General features: G+C 39.7%; 1 protein-coding gene across 2 annotated transcripts in view; it reads right to left on the bottom strand.

Moving 5' to 3' along the window:
- Positions 1 to 17,214, bottom strand: part of RABEP1 (rabaptin, RAB GTPase binding effector protein 1) — a 107,110-nt gene extending 89,896 nt beyond the window's left edge. Inside the window, exon 1 of one of the 2 annotated variants that reach the window (XM_044744425.2) lies at positions 16,943 to 17,214. In XM_044744425.2, coding sequence (XP_044600360.2) covers positions 16,943 to 16,976 — 34 coding nt within the window. In that variant the 5' untranslated portion in view covers positions 16,977 to 17,214. The remainder of the gene's footprint in view (positions 1 to 16,942) is intronic. The other variant, XM_044744426.2, reaches the window with a different exon arrangement.
- Positions 17,215 to 18,599: the final 1,385 nt, after the last annotated feature.

Raw genomic sequence — 18,599 nt, 5'->3', positions numbered from 1 at the left:
TTAATCTTGCTATTTCTGTGTTTGAGGGCTTAAGTCTAAATTAGCTGGAAAATAACGTACCCATAAAACATCATTCCTGCACCATTCCACATAATGGGGCATTATACATACTCATACATATAATTCACAAGGGAGAACTATTAATAAAAAAATTATTTCTGGTTATTACCAATTCCTTTAATATAAAACGATAATTGGTTTAGAATATTCTGAAGTTTTTTTTATCATTTACAGGGAAGAAAGTCAAGCCTCATACAACATAAGATACCTCTTAGAACCATGTTTGATTACACTGTAAAACAAATCAAATTCCCTTTGTACACTCTGTCCTTCATTTTAACACAGAAAATCTTAAATGTAAATGTAATTTCTCATCTCCCTAAACTTGTGTTATAAAAAGGCTACAATATAGTTACAAAATTAACATTAGGAGTTACTTATCATAAGAAAAGTTCTTCATAAATAATAAAACACAAGGGTTATATTTTATTTATAAGGAAAGTTGAATGCATTATTTATGAACTTTTCAGAAATATCAAGGTCATACATAGAGAGAGATCAGAATTTTGATAAACAGCTATCCTACCTACATGTAGATAAAGAAGATCAACTGTATGTCTCTGGAAGGGGACATGAGAAACGAACAGGTGAAAATTTGAAGGAGAGTGCCTTGAAAGAAAGAGTCTCAAAGCTAGAAAAAATGAAATAATAACAAGAGCTAACAATTAAGTATCACCTATTTATCAGGTACTATATGGCAAACAGTACAGCATAATAGTTGAGAGCACAGGCTCTGGAATTAAATTACAGTCTGACTCCTAGTTCTACTACTTACAAACTGACTCCTTTCCATCTGTAAAAATGGGCACTAGTCTAGTACTACCTTTGAGGGTTATAGCAAGGATTAAATAATCCATATGTGGATTTTCACGGAGTATCTGGCAAGGTATTTTATACAATGGCTCATTAAATTTTCACAACAAACCAAAAAGTAGGCATTATCATCCCCAATTATAGACGACAAAATATTTTCTGAGAGATTAAATTATCTACCCATTGTTACACAGCTAATAAGCAGCAGAGTTGGATTCAAACACTGACCTGCCTTGTGATTGATTCTAAGTATTTAACAGAAGAGAGAAGAGATTTAGGCATCACGTGAGGAGTTATAAACAAGTGTAATACCATCTCACAGAGGTGTTCTTTTATTTAGTCACATTGTTCATTTACATGGTGAAATACATATTACATACTTAATTATAAATTATCTTCCTTTATAGTAAGAGCATCATACTGTTAGGTTTTTTGTTTTTTTTTTTAAGTCATGTGTATAATTTTACATCAGAATGGAAAAGGGGCATTCTAAAGCATTTTGTTATAAACTAGTGGTTCTCAACCGGGGGTGATTTTGCTCCCCAGGGGACATTCGGCAATGTCTAGAGACATTTTTCATTGTCACAACTGGGGGAGACAGGTACTGATACCCAGTGGGTACAGGCCAGAGATGCTGCTAAACATCTGACAAAGTACAGGACAGCTCTCTACAACAAAGAATTATCCAGCTCAAAAAGTCAATTGTGACAAAGGTGAGAAACCTGTTATAAACTGATAGAGTTGAGAACTTCTGATATATAATGCCAGAGTAGAAGACAGGGAAAAAGTCCATTCCAATCCTAAAATTCTGAGATTCATTTAGTCCAAATCTATATCTAATTCCTAAAGTTCTGCAACAGCTCTCTCAAATGCTCATTTAGCACCTACTTAGGTACCCAGGTACTTTTCAATACTCTCAATCTCACAAAAATGAAGTTCGATTTAAATACTAAAGAAATATAGGAAAGATACAGCAGTCCTATCAAAGTATGCAAACACTGCATCTAAAATATTCATGGGTGTTTTTCAGTCAAAGTTTTAAAAACTTTTTTTTTTAACGGAGTGCAGAAGGAAATAATTTGATTTCTTGTTCCAAATTCAACCAGATCACTCAATAACAGTCATCAAAAAGGCTTTCACTTTCATATCACCAGACAAGAAATACTCTGGTTATAGGAATAAAGAAAAAGGGCTTGATCCACAAGTGTCTCCTGTACAATCTTCAAGGCTCCTGAAAGAGTAAACGTGGTCCACAGGTATGTAATGTTTCCACCAAGTGTACAGTCAAGTCAGGTGATGGGGGTAGCAATGCCCACATAAATGACCCCCACTACCATAACTTATTCTCCTTTATCACTTTGCCAAACTGATTCTAATTTATGGCAACAAAATTTCACATAAACACACATACACAAAAACACTAGACTTGTTGGAGGAATGTCCTTGTATAAAAAGCCCTTAATGATTAGTAAAAAGACAAATATTATTTAATGGTTAAAGGATAATGATAGACCATTTGCAAAAGAACTCCAAATGCCAAGAGAAATCAACTAATGCAAATCTAAACAAGACTCTTTGCTCAACAAAATTTGCCAAAATTTTTGTGGATTTCTTTTTTTTTTAATTAAAGATACCACTACCTAGTGTTGGCATGCTCACATTCTGCTGGCGGGAGCACAAAGTACTACAACCTTAAATAATGGTGTATTAATGTTTTTGATTTCATTTATACACACACACTCATTTTTTTAAAGACTGGCCCTGAGTAACATCTGTTGCCAATCTTTTTTCCTTCCTCTTCTTCTTCTCCCTGAAGCCCCTTAAGTAAGTACATGGTTGTACGTTCTAGTTGTGAGCCCTCTAGTTCTACTATGTGGGACACCACCTCAGCCTGGCCTGATGAGCGCTGCTAGGTCCACACCCAGAATCCGAACCAGCAAAACCCTGGGCAGCCAAAGCAGAGTGTGCAAACTTAACAACTTGGCCACGTCACCAGCCCCGTTTTCTAAATTTTATGATGCTTTGACATCATGGGGCCTCTACTAGCCAGGGAGAGATTGCCCCTCCAAGGGCTAGCTAATTTCTAGAGATAACAATTCACCCAGGACCACGGCTATCATATGCAAACCAACCAATCTCAACTCCATATTCCAACCACCTCTTTTATATAACTCTCACAAACCAAGCCAATATTTCCCCTGCCCTAGGGGAATATTTCTGATACCTTGGGCCAGGTATCAGAAAACCAGAGACCACTCCTATAGACCAGAGCCCACCAACATTATTCAAACCATCCAATCCTAAACTTGCCTATTCTGCCCCACCCATTCCTTCTCATGGAAACCACAATAAAGGCTCTGGGCCATGCGCTCCCTGCGCTCCTTCTGCCTCCTAACCAACCCTGGTACTTCCCTACATGGCCCTGCATGGCATGGCATGCCCATGTTTCTTGGGAACTATAAGTAACAAACTCTTCTTTCAAAGGCAGTTGTCTCTGTGTCTGTCACCTTTCATACCTGATTAAAACAAATCCAGGGTATACTCCAAGACAGATGACTACGTGGTAATCAATAGCAAAAGACTTAAAATTTTGTTACTCTTTAACAAAGCCATTTCACAGCTAAGAATTTATCCTAAAGACGTAATCATGGATATGTGTAAAGATTTAATTGCAAGAATGCTGACTGTAGCATCAGTTAAAATTTCAGCAACAAGCCAAAGTCTAACAAAAGAAAAGTGACCAAAAAAATTATGAAATATCTATACAAGTTTCAAAATGAAACTTGAAAGAGAGCACAACAAATTTTACCAAATCTACAGGGAATAAATATTTCCTATACTATTTAAAATGTCCTCAGCATGGTAAAAAAAAAAAAAAAAGGAATGTTTCCCAATTTATTTTACCAGGCTAGTATAATCAAGATACCAAAACCCAAGGTAGTGTCAAATGGAAAACTATGAATATAACTGCAAAAAAATGTAAAACATTAGCAAATCAAATCCAGCTACATACTAGAAGAACAATCCATCACAACCAAGTTGAGTTTATCCCAAGTATATAAAATCCACCCAACAGCAGGAAATCCATTAATATAACCAATTTTGTTAAACAGATGAAAAAGACCTGAAATAATCTCAGTAAATTACAAAGAAAAGAAAAAAAGTAAAGCAATTAAAGAGGAAATAGCTATGGGAAACAAAGAATGTCCAATATAAGGATGATCCATGTGCCTAAATTAGAGAACCCAACAAACAGAAGAAAATATTAAACAACAAAAAAAAGGAAAGAAAATACTACAAGATTTAAAGGAATAAATATTCCCAAAAGGAAATCAGAATTGAATCTGCAAGAAAAAAAATAATAAAGATGTGAGCAAACAGGTGCACAGAGGAGAAAAGTAGAAAATAGAAGAAACTTGTGTCCTGGACATCCCTGAGCAGCTGAACCAGCCTTGGACTGCTTTACTTCTGAACTTGTTACACAGACAAAACCGAATCCTTTATTTTTTTAAGCTACTAGGGGTTGGATTTCCAATGGCTCTAAGACTGAAGTATTCCTGATACAAAAGAACATAACAAAATGTACATGTATCAAAAGTATCAAAATTTAAATGCACCTAACTTTTGAAACAACTAATAAGATTCACTGAGGGAAGTATTTGCACAAATATTTAGAAACATATGTATCAGGGTGCTTACAATAGGGTTATTTGTAGTAGGGAAAAAATTTAAAACAAATATTTTTACCAAGAGAATTAAACATATTATGGAATCCATACAATGTAATTCTATGCAGTAATTAAAAATAATATTTATAAAAAATAATAATATTTATTATTTAATAAAACATTATGAACATTTTTTCATTTAAGTGGGAACAGCATACTATGAAAGTATCATAATTTTTCATCAAATTTTTAAGACATTTTATATGTTATATACATATGAAAATGCCAGAAAGATAATATAACAAAATGTTAATAGAAATTACCTTTGGGTGATCATTGTTTTATTCTTTATGCTTTTCTGAATTTTCCGAATTGTCTGCAACAGGCAATATAACCTTTATCTAAAATTATAAAATAATTGTTTGCAGAAAGAAAATTAATGTCTTCAATACAAGATGTAGAACACCTAATTTGACAAACAGCTCATATAGAAATAACTTAAGAATTCAAATTACATTGGAAAAAAATGGGCCATTTAGAAAAAAAATACAAAACAAAGTATAAGTGGATATCTAACTGATATTGAGATAATGTAGGTCTTTGAAAGCATTATCAAGTTTGTTCAAATTAAATCTTAGACCTCTTTATATCGTTAATTACACCAAAAGCCAAAATAAGACAAAAGATGAACTTGGGAAATATCTGTTACAAATAAAAGACAAAGGCCTATGAAATACAGATATTTATAAATTAATAAGAAAATGGCAAAGGACATGAAGAGGCAATGTGGAAAGAAAGAAAACAAATGACCAAGATATTTTTTTAAAAGGCCAATCATACTAAAAATGCAACTTAAGACAGCAGTAAGATACCGTTTTTGCCTGTGCTATTGGCAAGAAAATTTTAACTCTATACTTAATGCTAACACGGGTAAGGTGACGCTAACAGACATGAGCACTAATGGCAGACATGTAAGCCAGAACTAGAGTTCTGGAAAGCAATTTGGCTTTTTATCAAAACTTCATACTTTTTGATCCAGAACTCTCTAGGAAATAAAAATGACACCAAAGATTAATGTCCAAGGATGTCTCCTATAGAATGATTTATTAATAGCAAGATCTTATAAATAATCAAATAGGCAGTAACAGCAAAATATTGGTATTTTGGTATTTTATGGTATATCCACATGATAAATTATAGACTTTCAAAATCAATGTTTTTTGAAAAATAACTTACAACATAGGGAAATTTCACATCATAATTAAAAATAGCAGAATACAGAACTGCATGAGCAATACGGTCAACTGCTTTAAAGCTGTTTTATTTGTAGATATAAAACATGACCAGAAATACACTCTAAACTGACAAAATACTCTGAAAGATGGAATTACCGGTAAGTTCCGTTTTCTTTACACTTTCTTTCTACTTTATGATCAAAAAAGAAAGCTGGGGTTTTAATTTTGACCTTTTTTTCACGATCTGAGAGTTTACTTAACTAAACCTGACCTGAGAGGTAGTGGGTGGAATGAAAACAGTCATGGGAACCTGGATCCTGGGCAAGTTACTAAACTTTCATTTCCTCAATTGTGAAATAAGGATACCACCACCCTTAAAGAATTTGGAAGATTAAATAATATAATCAATGCATTTAAAGTGCCATTACGCACTTTAATTGTAAAGATGTTTGCTAACGATAGCCGTTCTCCTTAATTTATAAACTCAATAAATGAGATTTTTTAAGGCCTTTTGGGGCGGGGGAACATGGTGGGCAGACAATGTGATCATTCCAAATTTTATTTGAATGAAGACCTAAGAACAGCTAAGGAAAATTCTAGAAAATGAATAATGAAGGGTGCGTGGCTCTTTAAAATATTAAAAAACTAGAAAGTAGAAAGGAACAGTAATTGTAACTACGTTAACATAAGTATAACACCAGAATAGATAAATCAAATGAACAAAATACAATCCAGAAACGGACTCAAGTATTGCTAGATATATAGCATATAATAAATGGTGGCATTTCAAAAATCAATGGAGAAAAATGGATTAATCACTACACGGCGTAAGAACATCTGGGTAGACATTTGAAAATAAAGAGTAAAAGCTCGATTCCTATCTCAATCCTTACATCAAAATAAATTCCAGGGGGCCAGCCCCATGGCCGAGTGGTTAAGTTCATGTGCTGCACTTCGGCGGCCCAGGGTTTCGCTGGTTCAGATCTTGGGCGCGGACATGGCACCGCCCAATAGGCCATGTTGAGGCGGCATCCCACATACCACAGCTAGAAGGACCCACAACTAGAATATACAACATGTACTTGGAGGATTTGGTGAGAAAAAGCAGGGAAAAAAAAAAGAGGATTGGCAACAGTTGTTAGCTCAGGTGCCAACCTTTTAAATAAATAAATAAATAAATAAATTCCAAAGTAATCAAATATTTAAAAGTAAATACCAGGGGCCGGCCCAGTGGTGCAGCGGTAAAGTGCGCATGTTCCGCTTCTCGGCAGCCCAGGGTTCCCCGGTTCAGATCCCGGGTGCAGACATGGCACCGCTCATCAAGCCATGCCGTGGCAGGCGTCCCACATATAAAAAGTAGAGGAAGATGGGCACAGATGTTAGCTCAGGGCCGGTCTTCCTCAGCAAAAAGAGGAGGATTGGCAGCAGTTAGCTCAGGGCTAATCTTCCTCAAAAAAAAAAAAAAAACTAAAAAATAAAAGTAAATACTAAAGTAAATACTAGAAGATAACAAAGAGGCAGAAGTAAACCTAGAAGCTATAAAAGAAAAAACTAACAAATGACATAAAAGTTAAAATACTTACATATGCCAAAACATCTCAAAATTAAATCAAATAAGCTGGGGGAAATTTTTGCTACAAACAACAGAGATCAACTTATCCATATGCAAAGAACTCAATTTGCTAAATCACAAAGCTGTAAGCCCTCTTATACCCTGATGGTGAGCCTGTAAATTGTCAAACCTCTTTGAAAGAGAACTTGGCATTTGCCATTTAATTTTTAAACACGCACATTCTGTGACTCAGTAATTCCTGTTCAAGGAATTTATCCCACAAAAATACTCATGTGAGTATGCAAAGATACATACAAGGATATTCGCTGCAGCATTATGGTAATAGTACAAATATTCATTAATGAGGATTTAGTTTTAAAAGTTATAGTGCATTTATACTACACAGCCATAAAAATTACCTATTTCAAAAATGATGCATAATCTGTATCAAAAACAAAATTAAGAAAAGCTTGAGAACAGCATCAGGTAGCATGATTCCACCTTTAAATCATCAGAATACACATTTTTCTAAACTGGAAAAATATATACCAGGACTTTACCAGTGTTTATCTCTGAGGGGTGAACTTATGAGTTTATATGGGCTTTTCCTTTGAAATTATACATTTTTTACCATAAGTATTTATTACTTTTTATTATTTTTGATGCAAAAAAATTTTAACTAAGAAATTTAAAAACACATAGCATCAAAGAATAGACAAATACATCAATGGAAAAGAAAAAAGAGCCCAGAAATAGATCCACACAAACAGAGTCAACTGATCTGTGACAAAGAAGGAAAGGCACTCAATGGAGAAAGGATAGTCTCTTCAACAAATGATGGTGCTGTAACAACTGGATATCCACATGCAAAAAAGAAAAAATGAAGGCTGGCCTGATGGCGCAGCAGTTAAGTTCGCGTGCTCTGCTTTGGTGGCCCAGGGTTCGCTGGTTCAGATCCCAGACCTATGCACTGCTTATCAAGCCACGCTGTGGCAGGCATCCCACATATAAAATAGAGGAAGATGGGCAGAAATGTTAGCTCAGGGCCAATCTTCCTCAGCAAAAAGAGGAGGATTGGCGGCAGATCTTAGCTCAGGGTTAATCTTCCTCAAAAAAAAAAAAAAAAAAAAAAATGAATCTAGGGGGCCAGCCCTGTGGCCTAGTGGTTAAGTTCAGCACGCTCCACTTCAGGGATCCGAGCACAGACCTACACCACTTGTTGGTGGCCATGCTGAGACAGCAACCCACATACAAAACAGAGGAAGACCAGCACAGATGTTAGTTCAGGGCAAATCCTCCACAGCAAAAAATCATCATTGTCATCATCATCATCTAGATACAGACTTTACACCCTTCACAAATATTAACTCAAAATGAGTCACAGACCTAAATGTAAAATGCAAAACTATAAAACTCCTAGAGCAAAACATAGGAAAAAATCTATATGACCCTGGGTACAGCAATGACTTTTTAAATACAACACCAATGGTACAACCTATGGAAAAAAAATTGATAAGTTGGATTTCATTAAAAGTAAAATCTTCTCCCCTTCAAAAGACACTGTCAAGGGAATGAGAAGACAAGCCACAGACTTGGAGAAAATACTCGCTACAGATATATCTAACGAAGGACTGTTATCCAAAATATACAAAGAACTCATAAAACTAAATAATAAGAAAATGAACAACCTGATTAAAAGATGGACAAAAATTCTGAATGAAAGAAGATATACAGATGGAAAATGTGCATACGAAAAGATGTTCAACATCGTCTGTCATTAGGGAACTGCAAGTTAAAATGAGATACAACCACACACCTACTGGAATGGCTAAAATCCAAAACACAGACAACAAATGCTAATAAGGAAGTGGAGCAATAGGAATTCTCATTCATTACTGGCAGGAATGAAAAATGGTACAGTCACTTCAACATACTCTTACCATGTGATTCAGCAACCACACTCGTTGGTATTTACCCAAATGAGCTGAAAACTTACATCCACACAGAAATCTGCATGATAGAAACTTTATTCATAATTGCCAAAACTTGGAAACAACCATGTCCTTCAATAGGCGAATGGATAAATAAATTAGTACATCCATACAACGCAACACTAATCAGCACTAAAAAGAAATGAGCCATCAAACCACGAAAAGACATGGAGAAACTGCAAATGCATATTATTTAGTGAAAGAAGCCAATCTGAAAAAGCTACATATGGTATGATTCCAACTATATGACACTCCGGAAAAAGTAAAACTATGGACACAGTAAAACGATTAGGGGTTGCCAGGGATTTAGGGGGAAAGAGGGATGAATAGGTGGAACACAGGGGATTTGAAGGGCAGTGAAACTATTCTGCATGATACTACAATAGGCAGTGGATACATGTCCACTGCACATCTGTCCAAACTCATAGAATGTACAATGCCCAGAGTGAACCCTAATGTAAACAATGGACTTTGGATGATAATGACGTGCAGGTTCACCAACTGTGACAAATGTACCACACTGGTGTGGAACACTGATGGTGGGGGCATCTAGAAGGAGAGCGGGTATTACAGAAAGTCTCTGTACTTTATGCTCAACTTTGCTGTGAATCTAAAACTGCTCTAAAAAATAATGTCTATTAATTTTTTAAAAATTGTAACCATATCTGTATCCCCAGTACCTAGGACAGTGCCTGGCCTATAGTAAATGCTCAAAATGTAATAATAAAAAAATACACAGCATAGTGCAAGGCATATACTTCTCAATAAATCACAGTCACCATTTTATTACAAACTAACAGGATACAGTAAACTAAAACATAACTTGAGGGAATGATGGCCTACATTAAAAAGAGAGTTGAGGGTCTTGACCAAAAAAGAATGTTTTTGCTGTTCTTTGCATAAGTCACATAAAGTCTATGTCTGGGATATTTTTTGCCAATTTTAGGAGTGCCATTTTAAGAACAGCACTAGCAAACTATATATATGGTATCAGAACATCTGGCTAGCCTAGCAGAGGAAGCCACAAAGAACGGGGAGGATACAGACCCCTTATATGAGGAACCACCAAGATGGAAGAAAGCTCTTTAAATACCTAAAGACATTTTGTGTGGAACAGAAAATAGCCTAATTCTGATTCATTCAAGAAGCCAGACCCAAGGTGCAGAAGTTGTAGGGAAGTGATTTGGACCCAAGAAAACTAAGAATTTTCTAATACAAAAAGTTTCTAATACAGAAAGTTCTAGAAAGACTGGATTTTCATCTGTTAGGAACAAATGCAGAACAAATTTTTGCAATAGAGATGGATCTAAATTGTCAACGTGCCTTCTGTAACTCTCTACAGAGGCTTACTCAGTTCACAATAAAATGAAAGAGAGCAGTAGTTTCAGACAGACTCTGCTCTAGAGTAGCTAAGAAAGTTGGGGATATAAGATCTAGATGGGACAGGCAAGGCAGCAGCTGTTTATTCACAGATCATAAATGCAGCAAGAATTTAGAGAAAGTAAATATCACTTGGGGATTAAATGGTAAATATCAATTTTGTCCTGATTTTTAATAGCCTTAACCAAAGGAATGGCAACCCACACCATGGTTTGCCCTCCCCACCCCACCACATTTCCCACAATAAGGACCAATCACACCTGTGCTTATTACTCTAACAGCTTTTCTCAACCCAGGTTCCATGACAGAATTAAACTGTAACGCCTGAGGTATTTAACGTATATCACAAATTAACTTCTCTCCTGTGCATCTAGAATGTTATATCTTTTGGATAACTGGGAAAATACCCCAATTATTTTCTGTGTTCTATGGTTAAGATGAGGAACCCAGATAAGTATAAACAACCTAATCTACTTGACTGCAATAAAGGTCTCAAAACTACAACCCCCACTGGTTGCCTAGACTGATGGATAAACAGTATCTACATTCTCAGAATCCTCTTCAATTTCTCTCCTGCCTGCACCCCAAACTAAATGTTCAGCAAGCTGCTTTTTACCACCACATTATTTCTCACATTTATTATTTCCTTTTCTCTATTACCACTATAACCCCATCATTTCTCTCCTGGACCACAGCAACAGCCTAACCAATTTGCTGAACTAACCGTCTGCCTTATGATCAACCTACCTATAACCCCAAGTTATACCCTGTATAACTTCCAGAGCAAGCTTCCTATAGCGCAGTTTGGATCACACTATTACTCTATCAAAACACATAGGCCTAGCCACATCATCTAGAAAAACCCAAACTTCTTGGCTGGCAGCAAAGCTTTCCACCATTCAGGCTCAATCCCCTTCTTCAAACCTGTCTCTAAACAGGACTCACGCTCCCAGGACACCAGAGTATTCACACACTACCCTTCAGAGGGTCACCTCGGCACCCTCTCCAACAAAGTCTGGATCTCAGTTCTGGGCATGGCCTCCTGAAGATTTGTTCCTTCCCTGGGTGCTCTGCCTCACCCCTAGAGGTAGTGGCTGCTCCTTCTGTTATTCATATATTCTTCAGGGTTTTCTTTTTCTCTTAGGTAATCCCCTCTTTGGCTAATAACTCTTCATATTAAACTTTCCCTGTTTAAATCTAAAAATGAATTCCAGATGGTTTAAAGTACTAAATATAAGGATAAAACTACAAAAGTGTTGGAAATGAGTTGGTTATTGGTTTTGTCTTGTTTTAAAATAAACATGGGACTTGGGGAGGTCTTCCTAAGTAAGACAGGAAATCCAGAAACCATAAATTTAAAAAATGGTCAGATCTTCATAAAAATTAAAGCTTTCTGCGCAAGAAAAGAAAAAATAAATATATATATAATCACTAACTTTTAGGGAAGTACAAATTAAAAAGCTATCATGTCATCTACTTGCTTAAAACCCTTCACTGGCTTCCCTACAGCTCTAAAGCTGAAGCCCACCCAGGCCAGCCCATACCTATTTCACAGCCCCTCACTCTCTCTACTCAGGCACACTGACCTTTCTTCAGTTCTCTGACTCATCCTGCGCATCCACCAGATCTCAGCTCCAGGACCATTTCCTCAGAAACCTTTCCTAGCCTCCGTAAATGGGTCCAACTCCTCAATTATACGCATTCATAGAGCATTGAGCACATAGATAGGCATTCATAGAGCACAGCTGCTCAGACCAACAACCTTTGAGTGATCCTTGACTCGTCTCTCTCTAGCATCCCATATCTAATCCAAATCTTGTGGGCCATACCCTCAAAATATAACCTCCACCAATATGCCGTGGTCCAAGCCTCATCATCTTTTTTCTGGATTAATGCCTCCCTTGCCTCCCTTTACTCTAGTGGCAATCTAGCAGCCAGAGTGTTTTTTTTTCCCCTGAGGAAGTAGCCCTGAACTAATATCTGTTGCCAATCTTTCTCCTTTTTTCCTGCTTCAGGAAGAGTAGCCCTGAGCTAACATCCATGCCAATCTTCCTCCTCTTTATATATGGGTTGCCACTACAACATGGCTGACAAGTGATGTAGGTCCATGTCTGGGATCCAAACCCACGAACCCAGGCCACCAAAGCAGAGCCTGCCAAACTTAACCACTACGCCACAGGGCCAGCTCCTAGAGTGATTTTTTAAAACATAAGTCAGATCACATCACTCCTTTGCTCAAAACCTTTTCAATGGTTCCCTACAGTGAAAGCCAATCTTTACAATGCTTGGCTACAATGTAGGGCCCAACATGATCTGCCCCTAGCCCATTACTTCCCACCTCAATCCTACTACTCTCCTTGCCCACCTCCCCCATAACTTCATTCCAGCCACACTGACCTCCATGTCATTCCTCTAACATGCCAGACATACTTCTTCCTTAAGGCATTTGCAAAAATTGATCCCTCTGTCTAGAACACTCTTCCTCCAGATATCCTCATAGCTAACTCTTCCATCTCCTTCAAGTCTTTGTTCAAAAGTCATCTTCTCAATAAGGCTACTCTGACCACTCTACTTAAAATCAGCCTATCGCCCTTCCTTCCTCTATTTTTCCTTTTTCCCATAGCACTTATCACTCGACAATCCCTATCATTTGCTTATGTGTGTTTTTGGAACCTGTTTCTCCCGCACTAGATCAGGTTATACATTATGTGTGTTGTCCACTGATGTATTCCAAATACCTAGAATTGTGCCTGGCAAGCAATACACACTCATATTTGTTAAGTAGTTTTATACTTGTCTGTGGGATTATCTAATTAATGGCCATCTGATTCACCACCTAGGAAGAGGGACTGGGTTTGGTTTTGTTCATCATTGTACTTCCTAGAGCCTAGCATAGTGCTTGGCATAGACTAGGCACACAAACATTTGTTAACTGAAGAATATCCTTTTTTATCCATCAGAAGATGCAAATTTAGTACAACTGACATTATCCAGAGCTTGTAACAGTGTAGGGGAAATCCACCCTCTCATATACTGTTAACAGGTATGTAAATTGATACTTTTTTGAGCGTAAGCTAGCAACAGCTATTAAAATTTCAACCACTCAGAGCTCATGCCCTTTAATTCAGTAGTCTTACAGAAGTAAAAGCAAGAGTACTTAAAAAATATGTACAAAGATAACTATTACAGCACTGCTTATAAAATAATGAAAAAATTGAAAGCCGCCTACTTGTCCATCAATAGAGAAACAGAAAAATAAATCATGCACGGTACACGCATGTGATGGCATACCCTTTAACAAGTACAAAGCGGATCTGTAACAATGACCTGGACAGTAGTCCATGATCTAGTAAATAGACCAGAGGGCCCTGGCATCAGATGGCCTGGATTTGAACCCTAGGTCCACCCACTTCCTAATTATATAATTCCAGGCACTTTTAACATCTCTGGGCTTCAGTTTCCTCATCAATAAAATAGGAACAATACTACTATCATAACAATATCCGCCTCACCGATATGAAGATTTCCTGAGATAATGCATACAGTGTTTACAGTGCATTACATGGCCACACAACCATTTACAAGTATATATTAATTATAGTTAACATTTACTAAGTGACATAGACAAGGTGCAGATCTATCTATGTAAAGCATGTCCATTTCAGGGGGAAAAGGCAGCATGTCTGTGCAACTACAGAAAAAAGTCAAGGACAGAAAACTTAATAGTGATTACCTCTGGGACATGGGAGAAGACATACTTCTTAATATCCATACTTTTTTAATGGAGAGATTTTAGAAGACAGCGTTTTCAAATAAAAAAGAAGTGAAGTAAAATCAGAGCAAAGGCTTCTAAGATATAATTTAACTTAGATTTAAAAATATTAAAATTTGAAAATTTTTACATTAGTCTTTGAATTCTCAAAGTAAACTGGGATAATCAGCTGAAATTTGTTTGGCTATTAAAATTACCTTTATTCTAACGGAGTAAACTAAGATGCACCACCAAAAAAAAAAAACTTTTTCAAAAAATTTACAAAATAAGGAAATAAAGAGAATAAAAAATCAATTTCATCCCGTCAATTTACACACAAACCAATTCTTTTCTTAATCTACCATATCTCCAGGAAAAACAAAGACACGTCAAAAAAGGAAAAGAACACAAAGTCAACATAAAAGACAACTGCTTCTAAAATTGGATAAAAGCAAGATTAAAGTCAAAAACTAAGCAGTTATCTCTTACTGTCAGTTTGACTCAAAAGAATTCTGCGATAGTCTTTTTAAAAATCCACAGGGCTAGGTAATTTGAGTGTGCTTAAAGCTAAAGTGGTAAGAAGTGATCTATATTAAGTTCAGCCAAAGAGAAAAATTAAATCCCCAAGATGAACTTCTAAGAAGACACTGACACAAAGCACTCAAATACACTGAACTCTCTCTCCTTTTGTAAACAGTAGCTGTGGCTGCTCATTTACTACACTAACGGAAAATAAATACTGCAATCTATGCAAACTAAACCTCAACCCGGAGTCACAGGATCTGAAAAATAGGGAATAAGCCTGTACTAAGAATAGCAAGAATACAAGATTTCCTAAAGCTCCTTTTTCCTAGCCTCTTTCAAGTGCTTAGTCACTTCTCCCTATTTGCATGGAAGACCATTTCACATCTTGAAAGAGGCAGGGAATTTTGACTCCAGGCTGTCATGTCACCTGAGCTGCCCTAGACGTTTGTTTCCATGCAACTCAAGAGAAGGCAGCAGCCAGCTAAGCATACCTACCAATCCAGATCAGAACCAGAGGCCACTGGAGCTTTCTGTATTCTGCCTCTGTCTGCAATAACAAAGAGGGGTTTGTGGAAAAGCAAAAGTTTTCTTCCCTGACACCAAACGAAAAGGTGAGAACTAAAAATGTAGCCTGAAAACACCCCTGTTCCCTCTTTGAGAGCCCACCAGAAATGCCTCTCTTCTCTTCTACTAAAACAGAAACAGCAGAGTCCTAGATAACTCCAGGTGTAGGTACTAAACATCTCTCCTTAGGCAACTAACAAAACCTAAAACTAGAGGCTGACAGGTTTTGGAGCAGACTTCCAAAAAAAGTAGCCAGCCTTAAAATCTGATAACATTGTTTCAGGTTCCCCAAAGGCAAGAACAAAGAGTAAGGTTTTCGTCAAAGGTTATTTTAAGAGATAATCCTAGGCAAGGGCAAATTTTTAAGTACCTACTATGCACCCAGCACCATATTCCAACATTCCACTCCCATTTAAAGATGCTAAGCACACGCTGATGATAGAAATACATCTGAAAGAGCGTTCTCCACCAGACAGAGTACCACCCTGCCAAAGACCAAGCATATTCTTTCCAAACATAACTCCAGGTAGTAAAACCTGGAACGATGTGGCCAATCTCTGAAGCAGAGCTTAGCCCACTTCCCAGAAGGTCACGAAGGACTCTAACCACCAACGTGGATTACTTACGATGGGGTTCTTTTTCCTTCCAAGAATCCAAGTGCTACAAAAGACACGTTTCCTCGACCTCAGCATTCTCAAAAACCCACGCTCCTCACTATTCCCAATTTCCCCCACAATACTACGAATCACTTTACATAAAAACACGTTGCCATCTTTGTAGATAAAATATAAAGGCTTAAATTAACCTGTTCTCCATGAGGGAGAACACTGAAGTTCAGAGAGGCTGAGAAATTTGCCCAGAGCTTGTAAGTGAAGGATCCAGGTCCTTTAGACTCCCAGGCCCCGGCACTTACCATTAAGCAACACTGCCTCTCAAGGAACGCTACTAAATCCACTTACTGATCCCAACTTGTTTTATAAAACTGGGTGCAAAGCGCTCTGTAGCACGGATGGGGGGGGGGGCACAACATCACTACCTAAGCAGTTTTTTTCTTTAACGAATATAGCACATGTTCCCGATCCTCCCCACGGGCAAAACCCACGTGCCGGTCCCACCGCTGCCCACGGCCCGAGGCTTCTGCCAGGTCCCGCTCCGCCTCCCCACGCCTCCCCACGCCTCCCGCCACCGCCGGCGCCTCCCGCCCCCTCCCCAGCGTCGGCCGCCCAGGCCCCCGCGCCGCCCTCGCGCGCCGCCGCCGGCGCCGGAGCCCGCGCGCTCCCGCCTCGGCCCCGCGGGGTCACCCCCGGGGCCCGCGCGCGCCCTTCCCGCCGCCCGGAGCTTCCCCCGCGACGCCGGCGCCGGGCAGGCCGCGCCCGCGACGCCTGCCATGGTGGGCGCCTCACCGTCAGGCTGAGGAGCCGGGCCCGGCTGCGCCATGGCCAGGCGGCCGGCCTCGGGGAGCGGGGATGGGCGGGGAAGCGGCGGCCCGAGCTCCCACGGGCTCAGCTGGCGGAGGAGGCGTCGACCGAGCCGCCGCCGCCGACGCCCAGGGAGGAACCGCTAAGGCTGGAGCCGCCGGCGCCGCCACAGCCGCGGGCAGAGACGGACCCGAGCGCCGACCTCCGCCTCCTCATCCTGACAGCGGGAAATAAGCAGTGCGCAGGCGCGGGGGGATGGGGCGGCACGTGACGTCGCCCAGAGCGGGGGCGGGGCTTCGCGCGGGGAGGGGAGGCCCGAGGAGGAGCGGGGCTGGCTGCCAGGGCCCCGGAGCGAGGTTGAGTAGGGGAGGAGGGGCGGCGGGAAAGGCCCGGGCGCTGAGAGGAGAGGCTCCCAGTCCTCCGCCCCAGCAGAGAGGCAAAAAAAAAACCATGATAATAAAAAGAAGGACGAGAGAGGAGGCAGGGTGGTGAAGTGAGCGCAAATCCAGCCTCTGGCTCTTCTAGCTGTGTGACCTTGGGCGAGTCACTTAACCTCTTTGTGCCTCACAGCCTTCATCTCTTTGACGGCTCAGAAGAGCTTAAATGAGGCAAAACGGGAGGAACTGTTTCCGACGTACTTTCCATTAAGCGTCTATATACGTACGACATGACTTTAGGCGGCAGGCACTGTCGTAGGTACTGAGGATACAGCCAAACACAGTCCCTGCCCTCGTGAGGGAAGAGGAGAGAGCATCTGCAGACGGTGCTGCCCGTAGACCTGGGCAGGAAAGCCTGCCCTGGGCCCCGTTGTCAGAGGCTGCCCTCTAACCCCGCTCTGGCCACACTCGTCCCACAGGGTGATTATTCCAGAGAGTCCAGGGGACAACGTGCCCACCTGGCGCCTGTGGCCCTCCTTCAGGACCAAGTTCTGGGGACCCATGGTCTCAGAATTCTCTCCCTCAACCTCTGGAGGCTGTAGCCTCTTCCCCAGGTCCATCCTCTCTAGGGCAGAGTCTGGTCATCCCTAAAAGTGGCTAAGGGGCAGCTGTGTTTGGAGGTGGCACAGCTCTTGGACATTGGACCGCTGTGTCCCCAGATGCCTAGTGCAAGACAGAGGATGGAAAAGAAAGCAGGTGGGCCACGGGCCAGAGCCGGCACTCCCCTCCCCACCTCATTCAAGTGCATAAATCCAACGAGTCCAGGAATTCTAAATTTGAGCCTGGTCTTCCACATCATTAAAAATGTATATTTGTCAAGCTAGAAGAATACCATATATTAAGGTTAACAGTTATTTGGAGTGATTTATAATTTAAAATAATCTAGGTAGACGTGTGGCATCTATTTGTACTTTTGCACCAAATCCTGCCAACATTCAGGGAGGACCTATATACAGACTTGAGTTTTTTGAGCAGTTAATATCCTCAGACAGCTGGTGTGCATTAGAGAGTGCAAACAGGGTCGTCCACTCCCCTCCCCAACCTTCCCCCTCATAAATGACTTTCCTAGGTGAGCAAATCTGTACTCAGCTGGGAGATCTTTGTCCGAGATAGGGTAGCTCAGTGCAATCCTCTTTCTTGTGATGATTAACATGAGGCAGGGGCAATAAAGATAATAGACACTGATGTCCTCCACAGAAGGGATT

This window comes from Equus asinus, chromosome 13 (assembly GCF_041296235.1).
Source record: "Equus asinus isolate D_3611 breed Donkey chromosome 13, EquAss-T2T_v2, whole genome shotgun sequence".
Classification (NCBI taxonomy): Eukaryota; Metazoa; Chordata; class Mammalia; order Perissodactyla; family Equidae; genus Equus; species Equus asinus.
The sequence above is the reverse complement of the archived record's forward strand: the minus strand, read 5'-3'. Positions and strand labels throughout refer to the sequence as shown.